The 24,006-nt window shown below is 35.2% G+C and overlaps 1 protein-coding gene across 6 annotated transcripts in view; it reads right to left on the minus strand.

Moving 5' to 3' along the window:
* Nucleotides 1-24,006, minus strand: part of LOC139973315 (uncharacterized) — a 219,420-nt gene that overhangs the window by 112,212 nt on the left and 83,202 nt on the right. For 4 of the 6 annotated variants that reach the window (XM_071979949.1, XM_071979917.1, XM_071979956.1 and 1 more), the window contains exons 3-9: nucleotides 19,737-19,844; nucleotides 18,782-18,886; nucleotides 15,059-15,175; nucleotides 12,981-13,232; nucleotides 6,843-7,085; nucleotides 1,155-1,283; nucleotides 357-485 (exon numbers count right to left, since the gene is read on the minus strand). In XM_071979949.1, the coding sequence (XP_071836050.1) occupies nucleotides 357-485; nucleotides 1,155-1,283; nucleotides 6,843-7,085; nucleotides 12,981-13,232; nucleotides 15,059-15,175; nucleotides 18,782-18,886; nucleotides 19,737-19,782 (1,021 nt within the window). In that variant the 5' untranslated portion in view covers nucleotides 19,783-19,844. The remainder of the gene's footprint in view (nucleotides 1-356; nucleotides 486-1,154; nucleotides 1,284-6,842; nucleotides 7,086-12,980; nucleotides 13,233-15,058; nucleotides 15,176-18,781; nucleotides 18,887-19,736; nucleotides 19,845-24,006) is intronic. The other 2 variants (XM_071979925.1, XM_071979934.1) reach the window with 1 other exon arrangement.

Below are 24,006 nucleotides of genomic sequence, written 5' to 3' on the forward strand. Positions count from 1 at the left end.
TGAGGAAATCACTTTCGCTATAAAACATCATATATATAATTTAGTCATGAAGTATAAGTAAATTCTTTACATTGTCTGATGAAAACACTTTCTATAAAAAAAATTCATATTTATAATTTAATGATAACATATAAGTACATTGTTTATATTGTACTAACAAAAAAGAAAATCAGAAGAAATCAATCTTTTTTTTTATATATGTAGAGGTCTGGGAACACCTTGTTACAAACTAATATATTTGATATTTAGCATCAAAGTGTAAGATTAATATGATTCAACATAAACAACTACATTTTTTGGATTCTAACCTTAATGAATTTATTGGCGCCCAAAAAAATAAATATTATTGAACAAACCTTGACAGGTGGTGGAAGTCTGTCTTGAGAACCCTGGCAGGCAGTTACAAGTAAATCCTCCATTTGTATTTTGGCAGGTTGTTGAAGCATCGTCACAATTATCCGTTTGTAACAGGCACTCATTCATATCTGGGTAAAAATGGTAAAGTAATACTAATATTTTTCAAAAGAAGCATGAGCACTTGACAGTATGTTGGGTACCTCTGACCATAAACCTTCTATTGATTTGTGTGTCAGTAGTTTTAAATGTTCATTGTTTGACTAATCGTTTAATTTAAGAAGGGTTGGGGGGGGGGTTGGGTGGGGGTGTGATGGCGATCGACACAATTGAAGCCAATGAAATAGGTTATTTGTTTCGATAACAGACGAGTCGTTCCAAGGGTCAATTCTATAGCAATAACAGCCCCCTTAAACTTAGTACTTCTTCATAGGTTTTATTTCAGTTAGTTATTTCTTAATAGTCTGAGGAAGTCACTTTCGCTATAAAACATCATATAACTTAATTATGACGTATAAGTTAATTCTTTACATTGTCTGATGAAAACACTTTGATAAAAAAAATTCATATTTATAATTAAATGATAACATATAAGTATATTACAATAAAGAACATCAGAAGAAATCAATTTTTTTTATATATTTAGAGGTCTGGGGAACACCTTGTTACAAATTAATATATTTGATATTTAGCATCAAAGTGAAAGATTAATATGATTCAACATAAACAACTACATTTTTTTCGGATTCTAACCTTAACAGATTTATTGGTGCCTAAATAATCAATGTTATTGAACAAACCTTCACAAGTGGTAGAGGTCACTCTTGAGAACCCTGGCAGGCAGTTACAAGTAAATCCTTCATTTGTATCTTGGCAGGTCGTTGAAGCATCGTCACAATTATCCGTTTGTAGCAGGCACTCATTAACATCTGGGTAGAAATGGTAAAGTATTACTAATATCTTTCAAAAGAAGCATGAGCACTTAACAATATGTTGGGTACCTCTGACCATAAACCTTCTATTGATTTGTATGTCAGTAGTTTTAAAATGTTCATGGTTTGATTAATCCTTTTATTTTAAGAAGGGTTGGAGGTGGGTGGGGGTGTGATGGCGATCGACACAACTGAAGCCAATTAAATAGGTTATTTGTTTCGATAACAGACGAGTCGTTCCAAGGTTCAATTCTATAGCAATAACAGCCCCCTTAAACTTAGTACTTCTTCATACATGTCGCTTCAGTTAGTAATAAGTAAAGTAAAGTTAAATAAAGTACACATAATCATACTCCAAAGGTTCTCAGAATGTGATATTTATTACTGAAAATCTTTAAATGCCTATAGCAGAAGGCTACACACCATATGATATAAATACAAAGAAAGTCTACATGAGACAAAACTCAAGGCATTGGATGAAATTGTTAGTGTGTTTTCTAACTTTTACGGTATGAATTAAGGTGCTGAAACAAGATTGGGTAGATCATCTTTTACATCAATTGTTACTACTACCAAATTGTCATATTGTGAAACAACTTCTTTTAGTTTATTCCCCATTTTTGCGGTTACAAATAATAGTTTGCTTAGGATGTGTCCTTCAAATTTTTAGGTCTGCATTTTGGTGCTATTTTATTATCACTGATATGTAACCTTACTGTTGCACAGGTAATTAAAGGAAAAGCAACGTTGGTTACCAGGCTTGGGGTAATCGTAATCAGTAATCGTAATCGATTACAATCGATTACATTTTTTGAAGTAATCGTAATCGTAATCGATTACTTTTGTGAAAATTACAAAGTAATCGTAATCGTAATCGATTACAAGGGCAAAGTAATCGTAATCGTATTACATTTATGATTACAGTGAAATTTGAATGAGAAGGGCAAAATTAGTAGAAATGATTAAAACTAATTCTTACTATTGGCTTTTACTGTGACCAAAGAAGTGTTCCTGCTTCTAGAATTCTCTAGCACAATAAACATAAATTACTGGGGATTTGATCGCCATATTCAAGGATTTTTTATCACCTGAATTATTCTGTTCAAAAAAATCACTGCAAATTAAGTATTTTGGTGGATCAAAATTTGCTTTACCAGAGTTGACCACTTTTTGATGAAAATAATTTACTTTTACTTTGGCCTTCCATGTCCCTTGTACTGTGGAATGTCCCATTTCAAAGCTGTTTAGTTTTACAAAGTGGCTATGGTTACGACTAGTCGTAAGAATAATTTCCGACTACGCATGCGCAGTTGCTATTTTCACGACCAGAAGTACTATTTTTACGACGAGGAGTAACAATAATTTCAGGCTAGGGTTAGAGTAAGGGTTAGGATTGAGGTTTAGGGTTATGTTTAGGGTTACCCCTACTACATGCGCAGTTGCTTTCTTTACGTTACTGCGCTTGAATTTGCCTTTGTCGTAAGAATAGTTTATAAATAATTGTTACGACTAGTCGTAAGAATAGCCACGGCCTTAGTTTTATTTTGGTGTTATAATGTAAAAGAGTTTTTAGTTTTGCTGCTATGCAGAAATTATTAGTTTCCAAATATAGTGTTGCATGAAAATCTTCATTTGTTTTACTTTAGTATTTGTCTGTTTACTCTTTGTCTGTTTAAATTGTATTTTTTACTGGACTTATGGGTTACACATCTTAAACGTGTTAAAGCATAAATGTGTAATGCCTGGTAGGAATTGTAGATATACTTCCACAATTTTGTCCGTATATACTGTAAATGCCCTTCCTTTGCCCTATTTCATTGCCCTATTTCCCGGCAGAAAGTTATATTAAACAGATATGCAGAGGATTGTGCAAGTAACCACAATGTAATCATGATTGTAATCACGATTACATTACAATGTAATCGTAATCATAATCGATTACTTCAACTTTAGGCTGTAATCATAATCGTAATCATACATTCTCAAGTAATCGTAATCGTAATCGATTACATTCAGATGTAATCGCCCCAAGCCTGTTGGTTACTAAGCTGATTACCATTTTCAAATAGCACAGAAACTGTGGGAGGCAAATTTGCCTAAGATATGGTTGATTGAATGTAACAAAGTTGACATGCTAATATTTTCCCTTATTCCAGGAAGTGGAGTACCTTCCCTAGAAGTTTGTAGAAAATCGGCATAGCCGTTTAAGGAGATTTGACACAAAAATATACATTTGACATTTAACCATGTGACCTTTGACCTCGTTTTCCATTGCAATCACATATTTTGATAGTATGTGACAATTTCATTATACCTGAAGGTTCCATGTCAATTCAATGTTCCCATATGAGTTATCGAAAAGTTTGATTTTCACTAAATTTGGTCAGTGGTTGAAAGGTCAAATGTAACATATATTTTAAGTGTAGTTTGCTGGTGATGAGATATGCAACTCCCTCTTGTTGTACTTACTACCGTCGCTTTTTTTCAACCACGTTTTTTACGTTTTTCTTAAAAAACGAATGTTTTTCATACATTTTAGACAATAAGGGACTCGACTGCACCTCCCCCCATTTCCCCACAACATTTAATTTCACCAGTAAACAGCCTAAAGCAATTGACTCCTTAAATACCAGGCAGCCAGAAGCAATTTATTCCTTAATCATTATGATGAATATTCTCAATAATGTTCTCAATTCGTGAAGAAAGTAATGCGTATGTTCCTGTTGCTCACACCGTATAACACCACAGATTAATGTGACACTTGCTTCATGATCAATAAGGTTGTTCGCCTCTTTTAAAATCTACTGCTCAATTTATGACTGGATGGGCTGTAAATTCCCATGGACTTGAAGTGTTTCCAAAATGTCTGTATTGTGTGCTTAATCATTAGGCTACCGCTTACACTTCTAGTGATGTTTTTCGCACAGCTATTGATGAGTCAAGTCACTTATTTGATATCTCAAATAGGTAGGTTTACAATACCACAATAACTAAAGTGGATCCACAAGTATGATGCTTATTCCGGCTTAACTTTTAAATTATCCTGTCCAAGATGTTTCAAACACTTTCCACTTCACTTGACCTTTGACTTTCATAGAATTAGGTGTATCCAATTAAAAGTATTCAAATTCATTCAACCTTGGTAGGAATCAATTTTTTTTCTAACTTTGATGACGGTTAACCTCAAACAACATTTAACCACCATAGAAATCAAGACAGTTCTTGCACACAATAAGGTTGACCCAAATATTGAGTATTAAGTTCATCCATGTTTAAAATCTTTCATACTTTAACCTCTGGTGACCTCATATGACTGTGACCTCCAAAGAAGGCAAAAGGCACATTCTACTCACTAAGATGGATCCAAGTGCTTCTTGTGAAGTTTTAATTTTGGAGTTAGAGAGTTAACAAGGGTTTCAGATTATATAATCTGGTAACCTTAAATGACGTATGACTCCAGAGAATAAAAAACATTTTCCTTGTACTAATTTCTTCCAATTACTGGTTTCTCCAAGCTAACTTTTGAAGGTTTGAGTATACACATTTTTCAGAAGTTGACATCTGTTGACCGTGACTTTTGACATTCACATAATTCATATAGATTATAAAATCCTACGTTTGGTCTTCCATACTATTAAAATGAACAACCCAAGTTACAAACTAAAATTAGGCCATCTAGATCACAATATCTTAACCATTTTAGTGTTTCGATTGAAAACGATAGGGATCGCAACTTTCATCATGCTGCCCCCCGTTTGTGGAACTCACTTCCAGTAGATACGTCTCTGGACTAACACCAGTTTAAGCATTGTCTTAAAACTCATCCTTTTCACATTCGTATGACATGTTTTTCTTCTTCATTCTTTCTTTTCTTCACCTGATTCACCTTTAAAGCACATTGAGCAACTTTTGTTGGATTCTGCACTATATAACACATATTATTATCTTATTTCTGGTCCCGCTGCCTCATTGCTATATAATTACACATTATGTATATCATTGTAATTTAATGGCAGAAATGAAATGAAATAAAACTGTTATTATTAAACAAAAGGGATCTTGTACTCACTAAGGTGAATATACATACCAAGTATGAAGTATAAAGGAAACTGGTCTTGTAACTAAATCTCTGTATTTTGACACTAAGGGTTTACCCAGTTGTTTACATTCCTCACTACAGTAGATTACCAATTGTACTTCGGTACACTCACTAGCAATAAAATAAGTTTATTTGTACTGTAAGTATACCATGGTGGCTTTAAGGGTAAAATTCAGCTTAAATAATGTGTTATATAATGCTATATATCACAAGTTAAGTTAATGTTTTTTTTTTTGCTATGGCACATTCCATCAATTTGGAAAATGTCAAAGCCCAATGGATCAAAAGTATGACGTTCACCCAACCATGACTTTTGGAATTACAATCTTTACAAAGTTTCAGACTCAAGTGACCTTTGACCTCCACACACCCACATACCAAATATGTAGTTCATCTACACTTAAGTTTTGTAGTTACAGTGTTAACAAGCCAATTAAGGCATAAAACAAACCATCACCAATGCATATATTCCTTTCCCCTCCAGCAAGGAATCAAAATAAGAGTTGGCAGAACATCAGTGTAACTTAAACAGCTTCGTAATATTCTTTATGGTGTTGTTCTCCCTGCACTTTTTAAAATTCACTGAATTCAACAAATTATCAGTAATAGTCAGTAAACAGGCTTGAATGTTCAAATTATTTTCTTCTCACAGTTGCTACACATTGAGGAGTATTTTATCACCATTTAAGGCTTAGTTGCATGCATCAGCTGTTAAAGTCACCTTAGTGGCTGTTTATTAGCATGAAACAAAGCTTAATTTTATGCTTTGTGACTGATGCTTTAGTCATGAATGTTTGCAAGAGACAGCAAAGATTTGGCAGTCATTCTTAATCAGAAATGTGGGTTGGAACAACAGTGCCATAAGCTGGCTGTGTATTCACTTGAATTCCACATTTTAATCCATGAGTTAATCCATATGCTGCAGCTTACAAGGTTCATGACCTTGCAAAATCTCATATAAATTGAGTTGGTTATTGCCCCTTACAGATAAACTCAGTTGATGGCTGAGAGTTAAGCTGAGTCAAGCCATTGGTGAACAGCATCATGACGAATGCAGGATTCTGCGTCCATCCGGGATGCAATGTTTTGGCAAAATCTTCAAATTTGCTTGCATCTGGCGAACGCCAATTTTTTTTTTGAGAAACAAACCCCAAGTACACACTCACAACTAGGTCAATGGAAACATAACGAAACACATTTTCAAATGAACATCTTTTTTCAAAACACCACAACTTCTTCTGACAAGAACCAATAGTTCTCTCACTCCTACAGGTCATTGAATTTGTTTGAAAATAAATATATCGAAACAATCAACTGCAAGGTACAAGGTTACAGGCAAGGTACATGGTTAACAACACTCCATTATGGAGATTTCATTATGGAGATTTCTGCATGAAGACTCATCAGTGTATTTAAGGTTATCTTGCACCAGTATTAAAATAAGAAGAGATACTTACCAACAACAGTGACAGTAAATCCACAGGAGGCAAAATTGTTAGCACCATCATTTGCTGTGTAATTAACTTGTGTGGATCCAATGGTAAAAGAGTCTCCAGGATTTTGAGATGAAGTTAATGTAACCGCTCCAGATAGGTCAGTAGCTGTTGGTGGTGTCCAAGATACTGTTGTAGCTGCTGCTCCTGCCGGTGCAGTCACTGTTATATCATCAGGACAGTTGTCTATTGTTGGAGGTTCTATATCTAACAAATCATTGCATAAATAAAGAGAAAAAGGTATTGTTCACTTCAATGCATACTGCAGCATTCGTACCTTACTGAGTATCTTTGCAGCTGATTACTAATTTGCAATCAACCAGCCAGCTCTAGGATGAGAGATAATGTAGTTCTCTCCCCCATGGGATTGATTATTGAGAGTGTTAGAAATATTAAATGAAAACATTCAGCATTTTATAACCAAACATGATTTATTTACTTTTAATATGATCTAATGTCTAAGCTCAGAATAAATGGCCAAACAGATTTCTACCATAGAGTGACAAAACTCCCACAGCCAGGCTGAAATATACTTCTTCCTACAATGAGTCCCAATGTGAATTGAAACTTTGGCCAAAACCATTGGTATTTCAACCTTGAATCTAGATTGTGATTGGCTATAAGATACCAAATGCTTTTGAACTACTCTCGCCTGCCATGATAGTAATGAGATATTCATCAGTTTTCCAATAGCTATTCCTTTTTGAGCCTGAGAACCCAATCATAGAGTAGACAAGCATTTTAGGCTTCCTAGTTTGCCATCTAAGAGCATAGTCACTGGTTTGACTTTAAAGAACATTTAGATTGGCTTTTTATATTTCCAACTATGTAAAATATGCCAAAAAAAATTGTAAAATGGCAGTAATTTCATTTTTAGGTTTTTATATGTCATTCTGAGTGTGAATTAATGCTGTCTTTTGTGTAAAGCTGTAAAGTTCTAGGTATCACTTGCACCGTTCCATGCAATATTCACGCATGTTAAGTGGACTTCTCTCTACCACTATTAGATATCTATGTGAATAAAAACCAAGCAATTTATATCACTGGTTGGTCAATTTACAGAATATTTTATTTCATGCAAAATTAACATTTTTCTTTAAATATAAACCTTGTGGTTTGTACTTAAATTCATATTTGCTGAAATGATTTTGAGAAACTGTAGCACTTGACGCGGTTAAACATTCAGTATATACCTGCCTGGTTATCTCAGTATTTTCACTGGCATTCATATGCTAATTTATTTTTCATTGTTCTACTAGATATTCCTATTGCTACATGCCATAATTTGCACCAATTCTCATTTATAGTACATCTATATATGTGTTGTTGGTGGTGACATGGTCAGCAGTCTAATGATCTTTGTCCTATGTCAGTGATCAGCTACACTTTATTCTTTATCCTGACAATACCTTATTTTTTATTCAAACACGGACCAAACGTCACTGTTGGACACTGTAGTCCTGGCCAACTATGAAGGTACACACCTGGATTTGAGCAACTAATGTGTTACTTACATGTGATGAGACTACCTCCATAATATTCAGTACTTTTAGGTGTTGGATCTTTCTAATCAAAGTATCAATTTTTGTGGTACCTCAATCTCTCTTTCTCATGTTTTCAAAGACCTGTGTATTTACCAGTCATTTCAGTGGAATGATCATATCAGTTGTTTATCCAAGAAACTTCCTTTTTGCGAAAGGTATTACTACACATCTTTATGATACTTTGTCTTGTGTAGTGTTAGTCACACCTAATAATTCACTGTAATACTTATGTATATCTTTCTTAATGTATAATTTTCTGGGGCAGCATTTACTGCTCTAACCGTCAACCTTCATTCTTTTAAAGACAACGGACATCTGTCTAAGTTAACATAAACACAGTTCGCATGATTTGTTACTGTTATTTCCCAATTTCAGAATTCTCTCTGTCAATGATATTCATTGCCTTCAAGCTGATCTTCTTTATGTTTTCAGGGAATCAATGGCTCCACCTGAAATTCTTTCAATCATTCTATTCAGTTTGACATTTACACACTCTTATTGTTCCCACTCCTGCAACACTCTTTCTATGTACCCAATGTACAGGAAGGTTAACGTGATGTCTGCACAACATCGTTATACTGGGCCCAAAACACTGTTCCTTGCCGCATTCAGTGCCATCAAGAAACCTTTTAACACTACTTTAATTAATACTTGTGTATAATTTGCAGGCTGCAATCATTCTGTTTTTTTGCTCTTGTTCTTTTTCTTATTTTGTTGATTTATTCCACTTATGTAAGGGAGGGCTAGTGCTTATAAGTTCACCTGAGCTTCTTTTGAGTTCTTCCTAAATTTAATTTAAAGTTGTTGTGCTATTTAAATGTTCTTCATATTACTGCTTTTGACTTAAATATGTGTTAGAAACTCAAACTCAGCTCATTTACTATACTAAATATTGTCAAACTAATCACCACCATTGTTCACTCATTGTTATTCTGCCATATACTACTTCCCTCTGCTATCACATGTATAGCAATACATACAGCATATTCCTGACTCAACATTTCCATAGTGGCCTATGCAGTCTTAGCACACCTATTTTACTATCCATTCAAGATGGAGCAGCTGTCTATAGTACAGTATGTGGCTCATGCTAAATATGCCTGAAAGTGTATCTATAATATACAGGGCCTTTTTTTTCAAATTGGGGATATTCCTGTGACGTTACAAAAAATCAGAGGATACTTCCGGTGACACTTTTAATTGGGGATGGTACATGAAAACTCTGGACTGTCCCCAGGAATCATCTGGTCACCTTAATACCGAAATTGGCACCTTCAAATTCTGCGACTTTTCCTTATTTCCTGACCATGTGGGAACCATGCATGTAAATAGGGATTGCTTTTGCTTTATACTTTAAGCATCACTTATTCCCATCCTTACACATATCATTCTGCATCTTACAAGTTGATTAGTTGATTTTGTGTTCATAGTACATATGTAAGCCATTCTAGCTATATTCCCTCTTTTTGCTCTGTAGGGTATAGACTACAAATTAAGATGGCAGCAAAGCAAACAGAAATTGTGGAGTGTAATCGTTAAAATGCAAAACCTTTAACAGTTATTAGGAACAGATTAAGTTTCCAGTACCTTTGACTAAGTTCATTTGTGGGTGTATGTGTTCCGCGCAATTTACCGATCTGCGCTATCTTAAGATTGCGCTGCGCATTCTTAGGATCCTATAATTGCGCACCGATCTTGAGATTGCGCAAGCTGTTAATAGCAAGCTGCTAGTGTTAACTGTAGGCCTGTACGGGAAAGAACATGGCAGGAGGGGTCAAGGTTTTTCTTGATATCAAACACACCAAATTCTACGCAACACAAACTTAATAAATACGGGTAGCCAGTGTTAGGGCTGTGAGTTTTCGTTTAAACGTTCGCGAAAATCGCGAAAAATGGTTTTAGTACTGAAATCGGTCTTTTCCGACCGAATTTCGGTACTATTTTTTATTTTAAGAAAACCGAAATGTGAATTGTAAATACTGGAGAAAAAAAAAAAAAAGTTAAAGCTTCCATCCATCATTTGTTGACTTTGGTTTCTCCTATTTACTGTTTTTTTCGCATTGTGAAAGTAAATTGCAACCAGAGAAAGCTTTTCTGCTAGACGACATTGTCAGCTACGATCGGCACATGCTATATACCAGTGCTGAGTGTCAAAACTAGGCCTAACATTAGGCTATGCAGCCCTTATATGCGTGAATCAGTTTGGTGACTTTTTAGTATTGAACTGACCTTGGTGGCCAACGTTAGTAGTTGTGAGAAGTACACACTCAAATGATGATATGCATGCAGTTCAAAATAAATTGTTATATCCAACGTGTTTGCCCTCTTTGTGATGTTTTTATTATTTTACTTCAATTAACCAGCAGAGGATGTAGAGAAAATCTTTTCAAACACATTGTGCACACTGGTGGATCCAGGGCCTTTGTTTGGGAGGGGCCAAAGTGGCGTTAGAGTGATATGGGGGAGGGGTCAAAGGGGAGGGGGTGCCCCCCAGATGCAATTTGGTGCGGCAAAAGTGTACAATGGTGATGTTAATTTACTTCTAAAAAAAGTTTCCTAAAATATTTATAAAACAAAGTTGGGATCATCTTTCTCAAGAAATTTTATTTTTCATAGGTTATAAATCTCTTACAACCAGCCTGTAACTGCAAAATGGTGATAAACTGTAAATCCTCATTTAATCATACATTTAATTTAAAACCAGAAAACAAAAAGGTTTAGACTAGTCTACCACTGCTATTCCTCTCGATTTTTTTAATTTCCAATCATACGATTTAGGGGATGTTCGGAAACACTTTTGGCTTACCTTTGGGGGGCGCATGGCCCCCGTTGGCCCCCCCCCCCTTGGATCCGCCAGTGATTGCGCACAGTTCATCTTCAAAAAATGATCGCTAAATTTAAACTTGCAAGGTACATTGCGCAATCCAAAATACCATACGACATGTACAGCCGCGCACGCAGCCGGACCAGAACACAGTCCTAGCAGTGTGAAAACATTTGAACAGGGCTCTGTTAGTTGAACAACAAAAATGCAAAAAGTAACATTAGACCAATCACAGTCCATAATTCACTGTTAATAACTGTTTAATTATGTGTTTGAATTCAGCTCCTTTTTACCACCACAGAATGTTTATTTAATCTATCATTGTGTGCCTGATTACGATGTAATTTTAATCATTTTAACTCATACCACTAGGAACGATCCTAATGTACTTATGGCAGCATTTAGAAGCAAATGTAAATGAATGAAGACGAATATCATACATTGTATGATCCTGTAAACTTGAAATTATCTATATATTGTATAAATGTTGCCAGCCACTGCATTGAGAATTCCAATGTTTTTAGCTTTAATGTGTTGTGCTGTAAATAAAGAACCTGTTAACACAATTGACAGGATTATTACATGAATTTCTTAAACTCTAATCATTGAGAGGATGTGTTTTGATAGATCCTTAAACAGAGAGGACATCGATTAATAAGAATGATGAAATCCGACTGAAAAAGGAGACTGGTTGCTGATCTTCTTTAGTGCTGTCCTTTAGTAGTGTCACAGTTCAACCTGAAAAACTAATGAATAATTCTTAGAACATGCATGAAATGAGACAAAATTGATCCCCATCATAAAGGAAATCAACATGCCCAATGAAAACTGATGTTTTAGAGGGACTCTTTTTGTAGGCTATACAACTTTTATTGCGAAATAAAGATTTTTTTTTAGAAAAAACCTGTCTATAGCCGTCCCTTTAAGTACTTATAATACCTACGAACTGACGTGAATTATCTCCACCTTGGCATCCCATAGGATTGATGATGACGTCAGTTGAGTGTTGCAGAAAATTAATGAGGTACCGACACCATCATTTGATTCAGATAATCCATACAGCTACGATCGCAAGATCGCGCAGTATCGATGAAAAGCGCAAGACGGGCCTTGCGCAATCTTAAGATCGGTGCGCAATTATAGGATTTTAAGAACGCGCAGCGCAATCTTAAGATAGCGCAGATCGGTAAATTGCACGGTACATATGCATTTACTGTTACTGGTTACAAGTCAATCTAACATGCAGCTGCAAGTCTATAATGTTTAACTTAATTAACATCTACTCATTATAATCCTAGTAACACATAAGCTGTAGACCCTTACTTCCAACATGAATATATGTATTTTCTATCAAACATATATCACATGCAAGCACATTTATTATCTCATTATGACATCTCAACACTTTGACATTTTTTAGTTTCATAAAGTATGTCAGCCAGCTCTCATGATCTTCCCTTAAAGAAATGCTAGCACCATGTGCACAACATCTTATCACAGGTATTAAACATGGTACTCACAGTTACATAGCACGGCTTGAGTAAGTGATAGAACTCCTCCCAGTAACATAGACAAACCATTGATAGCTAGACCAGTAACTTGTCTTTAATACTGTGGTGAGAATTATTGTTCATAATATATGGCATGCATAGTATTTTCAAGCTACATTATCAGTGAAGATAACCATTACTTGGTTTGCTTGTATTAAGGAATGATTTATTACACTATACTTACCAGGATCATCATCTATTATAGTAATGGTGGTGAAGCCATTACCAGGCACAAAATGCACCATTGATGATGGTTGTGGATCATACAGGACCAAAGACAAAGCTTTACTCATTGTTTCTTGGGTCAAATCAGATATAATAAAGACATTCACAGGAGTGCAGGGCTGTCCAGCACTAATCGTGACATCTTGACGAGCGTCGAATGGAAAGGCCACAAAGTCAACATCTGGCAATGCGAGGCCATGATTTGTGTACGCTGTACAGAGAAGATACATGCACAGCACATTAATTAAGTAACCAATTAATGTATAGGGAGCTATTGAGTTGGGGTGTTTAATCTTCAGTTAAAAGGTTTCACATGTGAAAGCCTCAATATTACAACCAGCGCTCTTCTCATGCAATAGGATGCTGTCAGATAGTAACTAGTTTACACAGAGCAAAGGAAAAATATAAAGACTTTTACCTCCACTCATCAGGTCCAATAAAGTTGGTTGTAGCAACTAATAATATCTGACTGATACCATTACTAAGATACCTATAAGTTATTGATCAGTATAGTCAATACAGGCTGGTCCAGGGAATAAAAGTGCTTTTACACTAGATACGAACCAGACGTCAATGTCAGGATCTGATCAGGGAGTTGTTATGGCTCCCTGATCTGATCCTGACGTCAAGATCACGGCTGTTGTGATCCAAAAGTTCAGATCAGTTCAGATCTGAATCTGATCCTCCTATTTTGATGCTGACAGAAACCAGGATCTGATCTGAAACACTCCTGCATCAACAGAGACCTGAGATATCAGGTAACTGCATTATGTCACATGCATTCTTGTGTGAAATTCCAGTCCTGTATCATGCATGTGCTAATTCCTGCGTACATTGAGTGTGTGTGGGCCGTACATAGCGTAGTATTGTCACCCTAAGGCTATGCAACCATGACAACGAAAGTTTGGAGTATGTACTTCACGATCCACGGCTGGACATGACACATTTCCAATCAAATTTGATTACCAACATCCAGTTAAAAGCTGCAGAGGATCAGTTTACAACTCAAGTGTAAGTGCGACCAGATCAATACATAAGGTTACCTCATGAAGAGATGATAACATCAGGGGATCTGATCCGGTTCTAGTGTAAAAGCACCCTACGTCTTCTAGTATCGCATTGCAAAATGACATACAAAATTGTCAAATTGCTATATAAATGCAAACATATAGCAGTTATTTACACAGAGATCATGTGGTATTTTATTAGAAACGTAACTCAGGGACTCCAAAACTGCTACACAAAAGTTGAACACTAAATTATTCCCTGTGCTCTGTTGTCAGTTTTTTATTTAACCTGTGCTCAGACTCAATGTCTAAAGTCATTAAAGTTAGTGTTCAAAATAAAATCGTGAAAGGTACAAAAGGTAGCAAACATACTATAAGACTACAATCATGCAAATGATTCATATTAAGACTTATTCATTTATCATGATAAGGTATCTGATATAACCTATTTTACCTGTATTATACTGACATACTATTTCTCTCAAGTAGAAGAGATATTTTTTATTTTAGATCTAGTTTAACCAAGGTGAAGCTGAAAGATGAAAACCCACCCCCCAGCCCCCCCTCTCTAATTTACTGCTCTCATACCTGTCAAGTTGCATGTGATCAAATACAGTTTACAGTAATTAAAGAGGCTCACAACAAACAGTTTGATAGAAAAATATTTGAAAGACCACAAATGATGAGACCCAGCAGCTAACTGCAACAAAGACATTGAAACATACCATCATTAAAATAGCCTGACTTTTAGTATTACCAACAGGGCTACCTAATTGGCATATTTCAATTCAACAACTTGTTTAGAGAGGTTATTATCTCTTGCCTGTACGTTTCAGTCACCCTTGTCTTGAGATGATATACGTTACTTTCATCGTTTCTTCATTGGAAACTTGTCAATATGATTGCATCCATGAGAAGTCTAGTCAAACCTTGTTACGTGCCCTTTTATTTTAGCCAAATCAAATCACAATGCATTCACAAAGCTTACAACACTTTGATTTTCTAAAACTAAAGCAAAATAAGCCCAAACCTTGAAGGGTTACTTCTTCTGAAGATGGTTGTCGACAGACTTGAAGGGTAACTGCTTTTTGTCCAACATGTCCTTCAGTGACTGTTATCGCCGAAGGACTCAGATATGCAGCAATGGCTAAAGGTGTAAAATATGATGAATTTCAATATATCTCACAATTAACTTGAGATATAAAATGACAGCTTGGATGACTGAGGTCTATTTTGAATACATTCTGTGTAAAATATGTAAGTTGAAACTTGTTCTTTTAGTTATTATTTGAGATGTTCAATTAAGAAAATACTTACAACTGTGGGATATTCACACAAAAAATGATGACACAAAAGGAACAATCAATTATCTCTAGTAGATTTTGTAAGACTCACTTTGTTTTGCTGTGCAAGTTCTTTGTCTTCATTACTTTGTAAAACCCCAGAAGACTGTGATTTCTTGACTTAGTTTAAAATGTTAACACATTTTCACCTGATTAAATTGTGACCATAGTTTTGAAGTAACCACCAAAAACATCACAAATTTTCAGCTCTCTTGACAGTTACAGAGGTACAGTATTTGCAACAATCACTTGTTGACTCCAACCAAGTAGAAAACTGATGAGCAAAGCCTACATCCTATGCAAAGGTTTTCCTAAGTGCAGCATTTCAGGTTTTCATGATGCACTGTGATGCCATCAAAATGTTATGTTCTTCACCAACCAGAGCTACCAGTTCATTTCAGCAACCAACCAACTCTTAGTATTCAATGATTCATTCATGACTCTATCTTTATATTCATTGAAAGTATTTGAAAACTATTCAATGTTTAACTGTACTTTCTATAGACAACCTCTAACAACCATCTGTCCAGCCTTGCAATTTAGGTAACTTTTGACCTCTTCACTTCAACTGAGCTGACAAGGACCAAGTGTGATGAAGAGTCCCAGTAAAAGTGTGTCTGCTATCAGAAACAAATGCAACTGTAGTTAGTTGCAATATTTAACAGATTTTATGGTCTACTTGGTATGTACACAATATTATAAATAAGTCCTTTTGTCTGTGGTACTACTGAGAGTGTGGGTTAAGCTGAACTGAAACAAAATCTGTCCACAAAAAACAACATACTGTACCAACAATAGAATTCTGTTTGAACCAAGTTTAAGATTTATCAAAAGCTTTACCACTCAATAAAGCCTGTTTCAAACTGTTCGGATTTTGAGCACTGCTCTCCTAATACAACCTTTGACCCCTAATTAAAAACAATATCAGTCAAGAACTCATTAAGAGGTATCTACATGTTATATATCATCTACATGCATACGTAAAAGATTCACCTACAGTATCAAGTTGAAATTAATTAATTTGAAGGTTTACAAGGTTTGCAGGTTCTCAAACGACCTTTGACCTGCACCAAAAACAAACTTACCACTAATGAGACTAATGAAAGATGGACTTTATATTGAGTTTACAATGTTTTCATGTTATGAACATTGTTGACTTCAATTGACATGAACGTTACCAAAAACAATACCAGAACCAAGAATCCACAGAGAGGCACCTGCACACCAACTATGAGATTGATCAAAGCTACACATATTGAGTTACCGGCTTTACATGGTTTTGACCAATGGTGGACTCATATGACTTTTGGCATCCATTGTAAACTGCGATAAAGATAGTAAACATCGAGGGGCACGAACAACTCATCTATATGATTCACCAAAGCTTCCAATAACTGTTGAGTGAGCTTGTTTACAAGCGTTTCATATTTTTACCTCAAGTGACATTTGACCTCCACCAATACTATAAACAGTCAAGAACTCACTGAGGAGCATTAATGTACAGTAGTTAGTATGATGTTTATGCATGCTACACATGAAGAGTTATTGTGTTTACCAAATGAGTCTCAAGTCAAGTCTCAAGTCACCGAGGGCAAGTCTCAATTAAGTCAAGTCTCAATTCATTATAGTAATGAATATCTGAAATCAGAATCCTTTATTAACTTATTTTGTAAAAGAACAGAACTGCATAGTACTTGGTGTTGAAGTAACATAAAACATTTCCATAATGCCAAAGTGATGAAGGCTTTCTTTAAGTTTGCCTCCATTCCAACCGCCATTAATTAATAATTAATTTAAAATTAACTTATTGTCAAGTACCTGTTTACTCTGTATTGGGTCATTGGTTTGGTCATCTTGCTAGTTGAAAAATTTCAAGTCATGATACTCACATTGAGTGTTATCATGATGCTTCTTCGGTGAGCTCTCTTTCTCTCGATATTTCTATCAGTACCTCTCTCTCTAACAAGGCCTAAATTACCAACTCTCTCTATCTTATTAGCCTACATTATCAACTCTATCTTATTCCCCTACATTATCAACTCTATCTTATTACATTACATTATCAATACTCTCTATCTTATTAGCCTATATTATCTACTCTATTAGATATCTTAATAGCATACATTATCAACACTCTCTTTACTGTTAGCCTACTTTATCAACACTCTCTATCTTATTAGCCTACATTATCAACTCTATCTTATTAGCCTACATTATCAACTCTATCTTATTCCCCTACACTATCAACTCTATCTTATTACATTACATTATCAACACTTTCTATTTTATTAGCCTATATTATCTACTCTATTAGATATCTTCATAGCATACATTATCAACACTCTATCTACTGTTAGCCTACTTTATCAACTCTCTCTATCTTATTAGCCTACATTATCAACAATCTCTCTATTGTTAGCCTACTTTATCAACACTCTCTATCTTATTAGCCTACATTATCAACAATCTCTCCATATGTGTTGAGTCCTTAATCTCTACATTAATTAATATCAACTGACCAATTCTCTACTGAGAATATGTGGTTATCATGCTACACAGTTCATGACAAAGGGATGAACATTGCCGATTTTCACTAGACACACAATAAATAGTTTAAATTTAATAAAACATACAGCTTTGGCATTGTTAATGGATATAAGAAGAATACAGAGTAATTAGCCATCTTCAAGGCATATATCTGACCCTGTCAAATGCATTAATTACACTGCACTTATAGAGTATCTTCATTCATGTTTGTTTTGACAATGAATGTAACTTTGCAAGCAAAGGATCACATTTACAATTCTGACCACTGTCCTACACAAATGTGATATTTACATGCCTACAATGTCATACAGTATATATTCTGACACACTGACTGTGTGTTAATGAATATCATCTCTTACCTCACTCACTACAAGTTGTCAATGATCTTAGAGCTCTCACTGTGACCATCCAAAGGAATACAAGACTTTATAAATCACATTTTACCACAGTTTTCCTTGCTTACAGTTCATTGGGAACAAATGCCTTTACAAAATCATATTAATATTTTATGATAAAAGGTGACAAGTGAGGTTACATTTAAAATGTTCCCTTTGTTTAACCAAACAGTACATATTAATCAACTTAAAAGTTGAGACTGGGCAATATTTGTGAGGTTTATTGGTATCAACTGCCCTTCTATGATATGCAAAATCCCATTCTCTGAACATCAGTTTATCACTAAACAAGATGAAAACATAGAAAGAGAAAAGTCCACCAACTGGAGCAGGATCTTGTTTAACTTGTATAAATCTGTAGTATACTGACTAATATTCATGCAATGCTACCAAATACTGTATTTGGGCACAACATCTCACAAAATGAAACAGAATTAGAATGATATATAAGATACTAAGAATACTAACCACTCCCACATGTTGGACCTGCAAAGTTTGCATCACAGTTGCAGACGTCACCAACACAGACACCATTCACACAAGAATATTGCCAGCTGTCACTGTCCTGACAACCTAGTACATGGTGACAAAGAAATGATAACATATGATGAGAAACACATCTAATTGAGGAAAACAAGGTAAACATTTTATTGAAATGGTTTTGTTACAAAGCTTGTCAGTGAAATATTTAGATGATTGGAGCAAAGATAGACTGTTTCTGTTAATACAAGTATGAGAGGTTACAAATAGCTTCAGGAGTAGAAATGGTCAAATATTGTTCATTGTGCTAATTATCCTGATTGCAAAGGATACACCTTTACGTTTCCTTCACAAAATGTTAAAGAAAACAAAGTTAACTGCACATTTTTCCATCACTCTCAATATTTTCAGAATAAACATGAAAATATGTTCAGTTTGAACTGACAATATACACAATAACCTTTAATAACAACATCAGGAGTAAACATAAAGCATGACAAAGATTACGTAAAATATGTTACAGAAGAATGAAATTATGTCGTCAGTACATACTTGTTGTGTTACCTATCCAGCTTCTAGTACTAGGACTAACAACACTACCATATTGAAAACAGCTTGAGTTGACAAAGACCCAGGCTTTACTTAACTTTTCTAACATTATTCTATATAAGACAGTAGTATACCTGTATATGCAGTAGTAACACACCCTACCAAAGAGTGGTTAACTGTGTATGGCCTGCATTGTTGATTGTTTTGGGCTTAATGTCGCAGTTCATAATAAATAAATGTTTGATGATAAATGAGGATAAACAGCACAAGTAATATTCAACATGTTCATTTTAAACTGAAAATACCATAAATTTTATAATAACATCAAAAAGGAACATAAAGCAAGATAAATATGATGTAAGATATGATAAAATTTTAGAATGTCAGTACATACTTATTGTACAAAATGGAGGAAATCTTCCTGGTGGACAACTGCACATGTCTGGAGGCCCACGTATACAAGTACTATTTCTAAAGAAGCAAGGATAGTCATCGCAGTCCACTGGCAAGAAAGAAAATGCTTATTCAATACAAATCACTGGTCAAGACATATTTATGATAGCTGGTTTATGTGACAAAATATCATAATATCTTTTAATGGAATTAGAAACAGATTGACCAACTCTCTGAAACTTGGATGTGCTTGATACGATATATATATATATATATATATATATATATATATATATATATATATATATATATATATATATATATATATATATATATATATATATATATATATATATTAATTGTAACATTGATCTGCTGAGCTGTTGTGAAAGTTAGTTCACATTTAAGGATTGATGCATATGTACTCTACAGTAGTATATTCTCATGACAAATATATGAAATAAAAGATGAAAATTTCTACATGGTTATTGTCCATCTGTTACAGTATATTATAATAGCCTAGCACAGGTAGACCTTTTAAACTAATAACCTAAAGTGTAGCCTATATATGTTATGTTGTACATGCTAAAGTATACAGGCTTGAAGTCTTGAAGGCTACAGTTTGCTGACCTGTGGTTCAGTCCATAATATATACTGTAAAAGTGTATGCAAGTACTTACACAAGTTGTGTTCAATTCATTAGGCCCATTTGTTTACCATGATAAAGCCAACTTTAACAGAGGTTTTTGATGTTGATCAGTGGCATCACCACACATTTCAATCTGGGGGCCACAGGGAGGGCACAGCACTTAATTAGGGGGCACAATATTTATTTGTTAATGCCATCCTTGGGGAGGGGTGTTAGAGAAATTTTGATTTATTGAGGGTCCTTAGATGCAATCTGGTGCTATATTTTGCAACTTCTGTTCAAGAATTTTCAGGCTTATTGTGTCTGATATTTACGTTTTTAATTGAGGCATTATAAAAATTTATACAAAAATGGAAATTAACCATTTTGCTTTGATAATGTTTTAAATTAGAGTGTTGAAAATTCATGCAGACTAGCGATTCACGCCGCAGCCTTTGTGACCTTGTAAGTGAGAAAACAGCTGGTTATTGTGATGGTCAGTGGAAAGAAGTTTTACTGTAGAACATAATACGTTTCGTCCTTTGTAAAATAAGGTTTTGTTTGAGTAATTTTGTTAACACTACAAATCGAATCTGGGAGGGGGAGCACCTGGAGGGGCCCAATTTTTGTTTGGGGGCATGTGCCCCCACCCCCCTTGGCGATGCCACTACTGTTGATTTTAATCTAAGGAACTTTCTTTTGTCACTTGCAAAATCATTAAGGGACCATGACCATGCTGAGTTCAAAGATACTGTATGTCTCATGCATCACAGCTTAGTGTAGATTCTGAGGCTTAACATTGTATATCTAAGTATGATTACACATAGTCAGTTTGTGAAATGGAGCTGAAGTGACTTTATCAGCATAGTAATTTATTTAAACCTTGGCAATATTTGTTATCTCATACTAGGTGATACTGAAAGCATTTTTTGAATTTCCCATTTAATAAATGCAGTACCAAACTCTTAACAAGAGCCCAACAGGCTTTGGGAATAGTAAAGTGATAAACTGTATGTCACCAACCAATATCATTATGCCCACATGTACCAGCTATCAAACCAACAACTATATTCCAAGTTTGGATATAATCTGATTGAAGGTTGTGGAGTTATTACAATTTTAAACTTTTGGTCCCTCCCAAAAGAAATTGGGCCACATAAAAAAAATTCAAGATAATGGTCCCAAAAAGTGTGGGCCCAAATGATCACAAAATATTGGGCCAAAAGAATGTGTCCCAAAATGCATTTAAGGTGGAAATAAAATCTGGGCCCATTTTACCAAAATTGGGCCTCAAATATTTGAGGCCCTGATGGCCTACATATGTTAGCATACAACAAATATTATGTATTATTTTGAAAGAGCCAAAAATGTCTAGAGTATTAGTTTTTGTCTTATTTGCATTTCGAAGGACTTTCCCTAAATGGTCTCTATTTTTCTACAACTTTCACTGCACTTTACGGTAAATAAGTTAATAACTACTGCATAGTTGCAAGAAACTACTACTAAATTATGCATACAGCTCCATGGCCAATGCACATGGTAAAGCATTGGTAGCTGAACAACACAAGGGAATCAGGTCACACTGACTAGCAAGTTCTGCCCTGACAGTAGTTCTAGCAAATTACTCATGGAATTGAGGATTCCACTTGATCTCGAGCAGTTGATGAGATCCAGGTCAAATCAACCACTCTTAATCAACTTCTGTGTGGGAACGCTCCCTGGGTCAACAGATCTTGAGATGTTGATCCACCGACAAGGGTAGATCAGATCTGTAGCAGTTGATTAAAATGCTGTGTATGAAAGCTCAGTGGATCAAGGTGACCCCAGATCACGGTGACCTATGACGGTACTATGACACAGCATCCTTTCTTTAACCACAGTCAACGCGCGTAACTTGGCGTAGGCCTTTTGTACAGTATTACGTCGATTCACAAGCATTGTACTGTACTACCAAGCTACTCACAGTACATATATGTGTAGTTAATTGAAGAAAGTACACAGCAAATTCATTGGGCAAACACTATACTGAGCACTGTTGAAACAATACGGGCGCGGAAAATGTCGGAGGAAAAATGTGGTCCGACGAAGAACTAGGATTTCTCATTGACATATGGGGAATCACAGAGGTTCTTAAAAAGATGGACGGAACTTCCCGGAATTCTTTGGTGTTCAAAGAAATTTGTGGGAAACTTTGTCGTGCAGGATATACAAGGTCATCAAAGGAAGGAAAAAATAAACTTCATCATTTAAAAAGAGACTACAAGAAAGTTGTTGACCATATTGGCAAAGTGGAGTTGAGCCAAAAGACATGCTTTTCAAAGATAAGAGTGATACACCTTTAGGACAATTGACACACATGGGTAAGTACATAATTGGCATAGGAAGAATCTGCTTTCTGATATGCAATGACTTATGACTTTTGGCTGTTTCTCATCCTGATAAGCTTTCTCCCTCCAGATAAACCTCACTACCTTATCCTATATCCACATTTTCAAAGGAGTGAGAACTCTAAAAAGAATGCTAAGATACTGAAAAATGATGAAAATTGCAAAGAATTACCACTTCCCTTTATGCAATTATATATTCATTAACTAGCTGTATTGCTATTCCACTGTGGCATCTTCATTGCAGAAATCAGCCAGCAATTGAAGAAGTAGGCATTTTAAAAGGAGACAGACATATATTCCCAGCTACAGTATCACATAAGCTCTACCCACATTAGAGGGTTGAGCTAATAAAATTTGTATGCACACTCGGCCAAAAAAAAAATAGATGAGCCTTGACAGAGTGAGGTAGGATACCAAAAGAATATCATTAGGTTTTCATTGGATCAAATCAATAATCTGTAGGCAGGATTAATTGATAGTTTGATATTTGCCACAGCTTTCCCTATGATGTCAATAGGCTTTCATAAGAAAATGCACATACTGTAGATGGTGAAAAGAATAAGCTAAGAGTTATGTGTCGGCACTGATGCAATCAATCATCACTTGACATTTACCTACAGTACTGTAGACATCAGGTAGACATCTACTTGTTGAATGTACAGCATGGAGAGCCACAAAGCATTCATATGTGTCAATATTCATTGTTGCAGTGTACTTTACCACAGCAGTATCTGGAGTCTGAGACAAAGTTGATTTCTGTTCTGAGTCCTGGCTGTCAAAGACAGACTCAAGATAAAAAAAAAATCCAAATGCAGCTCAACACAAGCCACAGAGTCCTGCAGTGTACAGTGAAGAAAGCATTGTTCCAGGTGTCAAGTCAGCACACACTTTAAATGTACTCAGTGTTTCTTTGGATGGTCTAAATTGATGCAAGATAAAGATGCTGTTGCAAATTCAAACAGATGATTAATTAATAAAAATACAAAAGATTAGAGAAAGTTAAAGTAATACAGTTCAAGGCTTTTAACAATCATCAGTTGTAAAGATTTGTGAGTCAGTCAGGTCTCCTTATCTGACATATTGTATCTCCTAGATGTAAACTAGGGTAGGTTTAAGCTTTGTAAGGGCGGCCCAGGAGAAAATTCCTGTTAATACCTGTTACAATTTCAACTGGTTTTAACCGGAACCAACAGGGACTAACAGGTACCTGTTAACGACAACTGGTTTTATCAGGTTTTGTGACCAAAACCAGTTTA

The sequence above is a fragment of the Apostichopus japonicus genome, chromosome 2, assembly GCF_037975245.1.
Source record: "Apostichopus japonicus isolate 1M-3 chromosome 2, ASM3797524v1, whole genome shotgun sequence".
NCBI lineage: Eukaryota > Metazoa > Echinodermata > Holothuroidea > Aspidochirotida > Stichopodidae > Apostichopus > Apostichopus japonicus.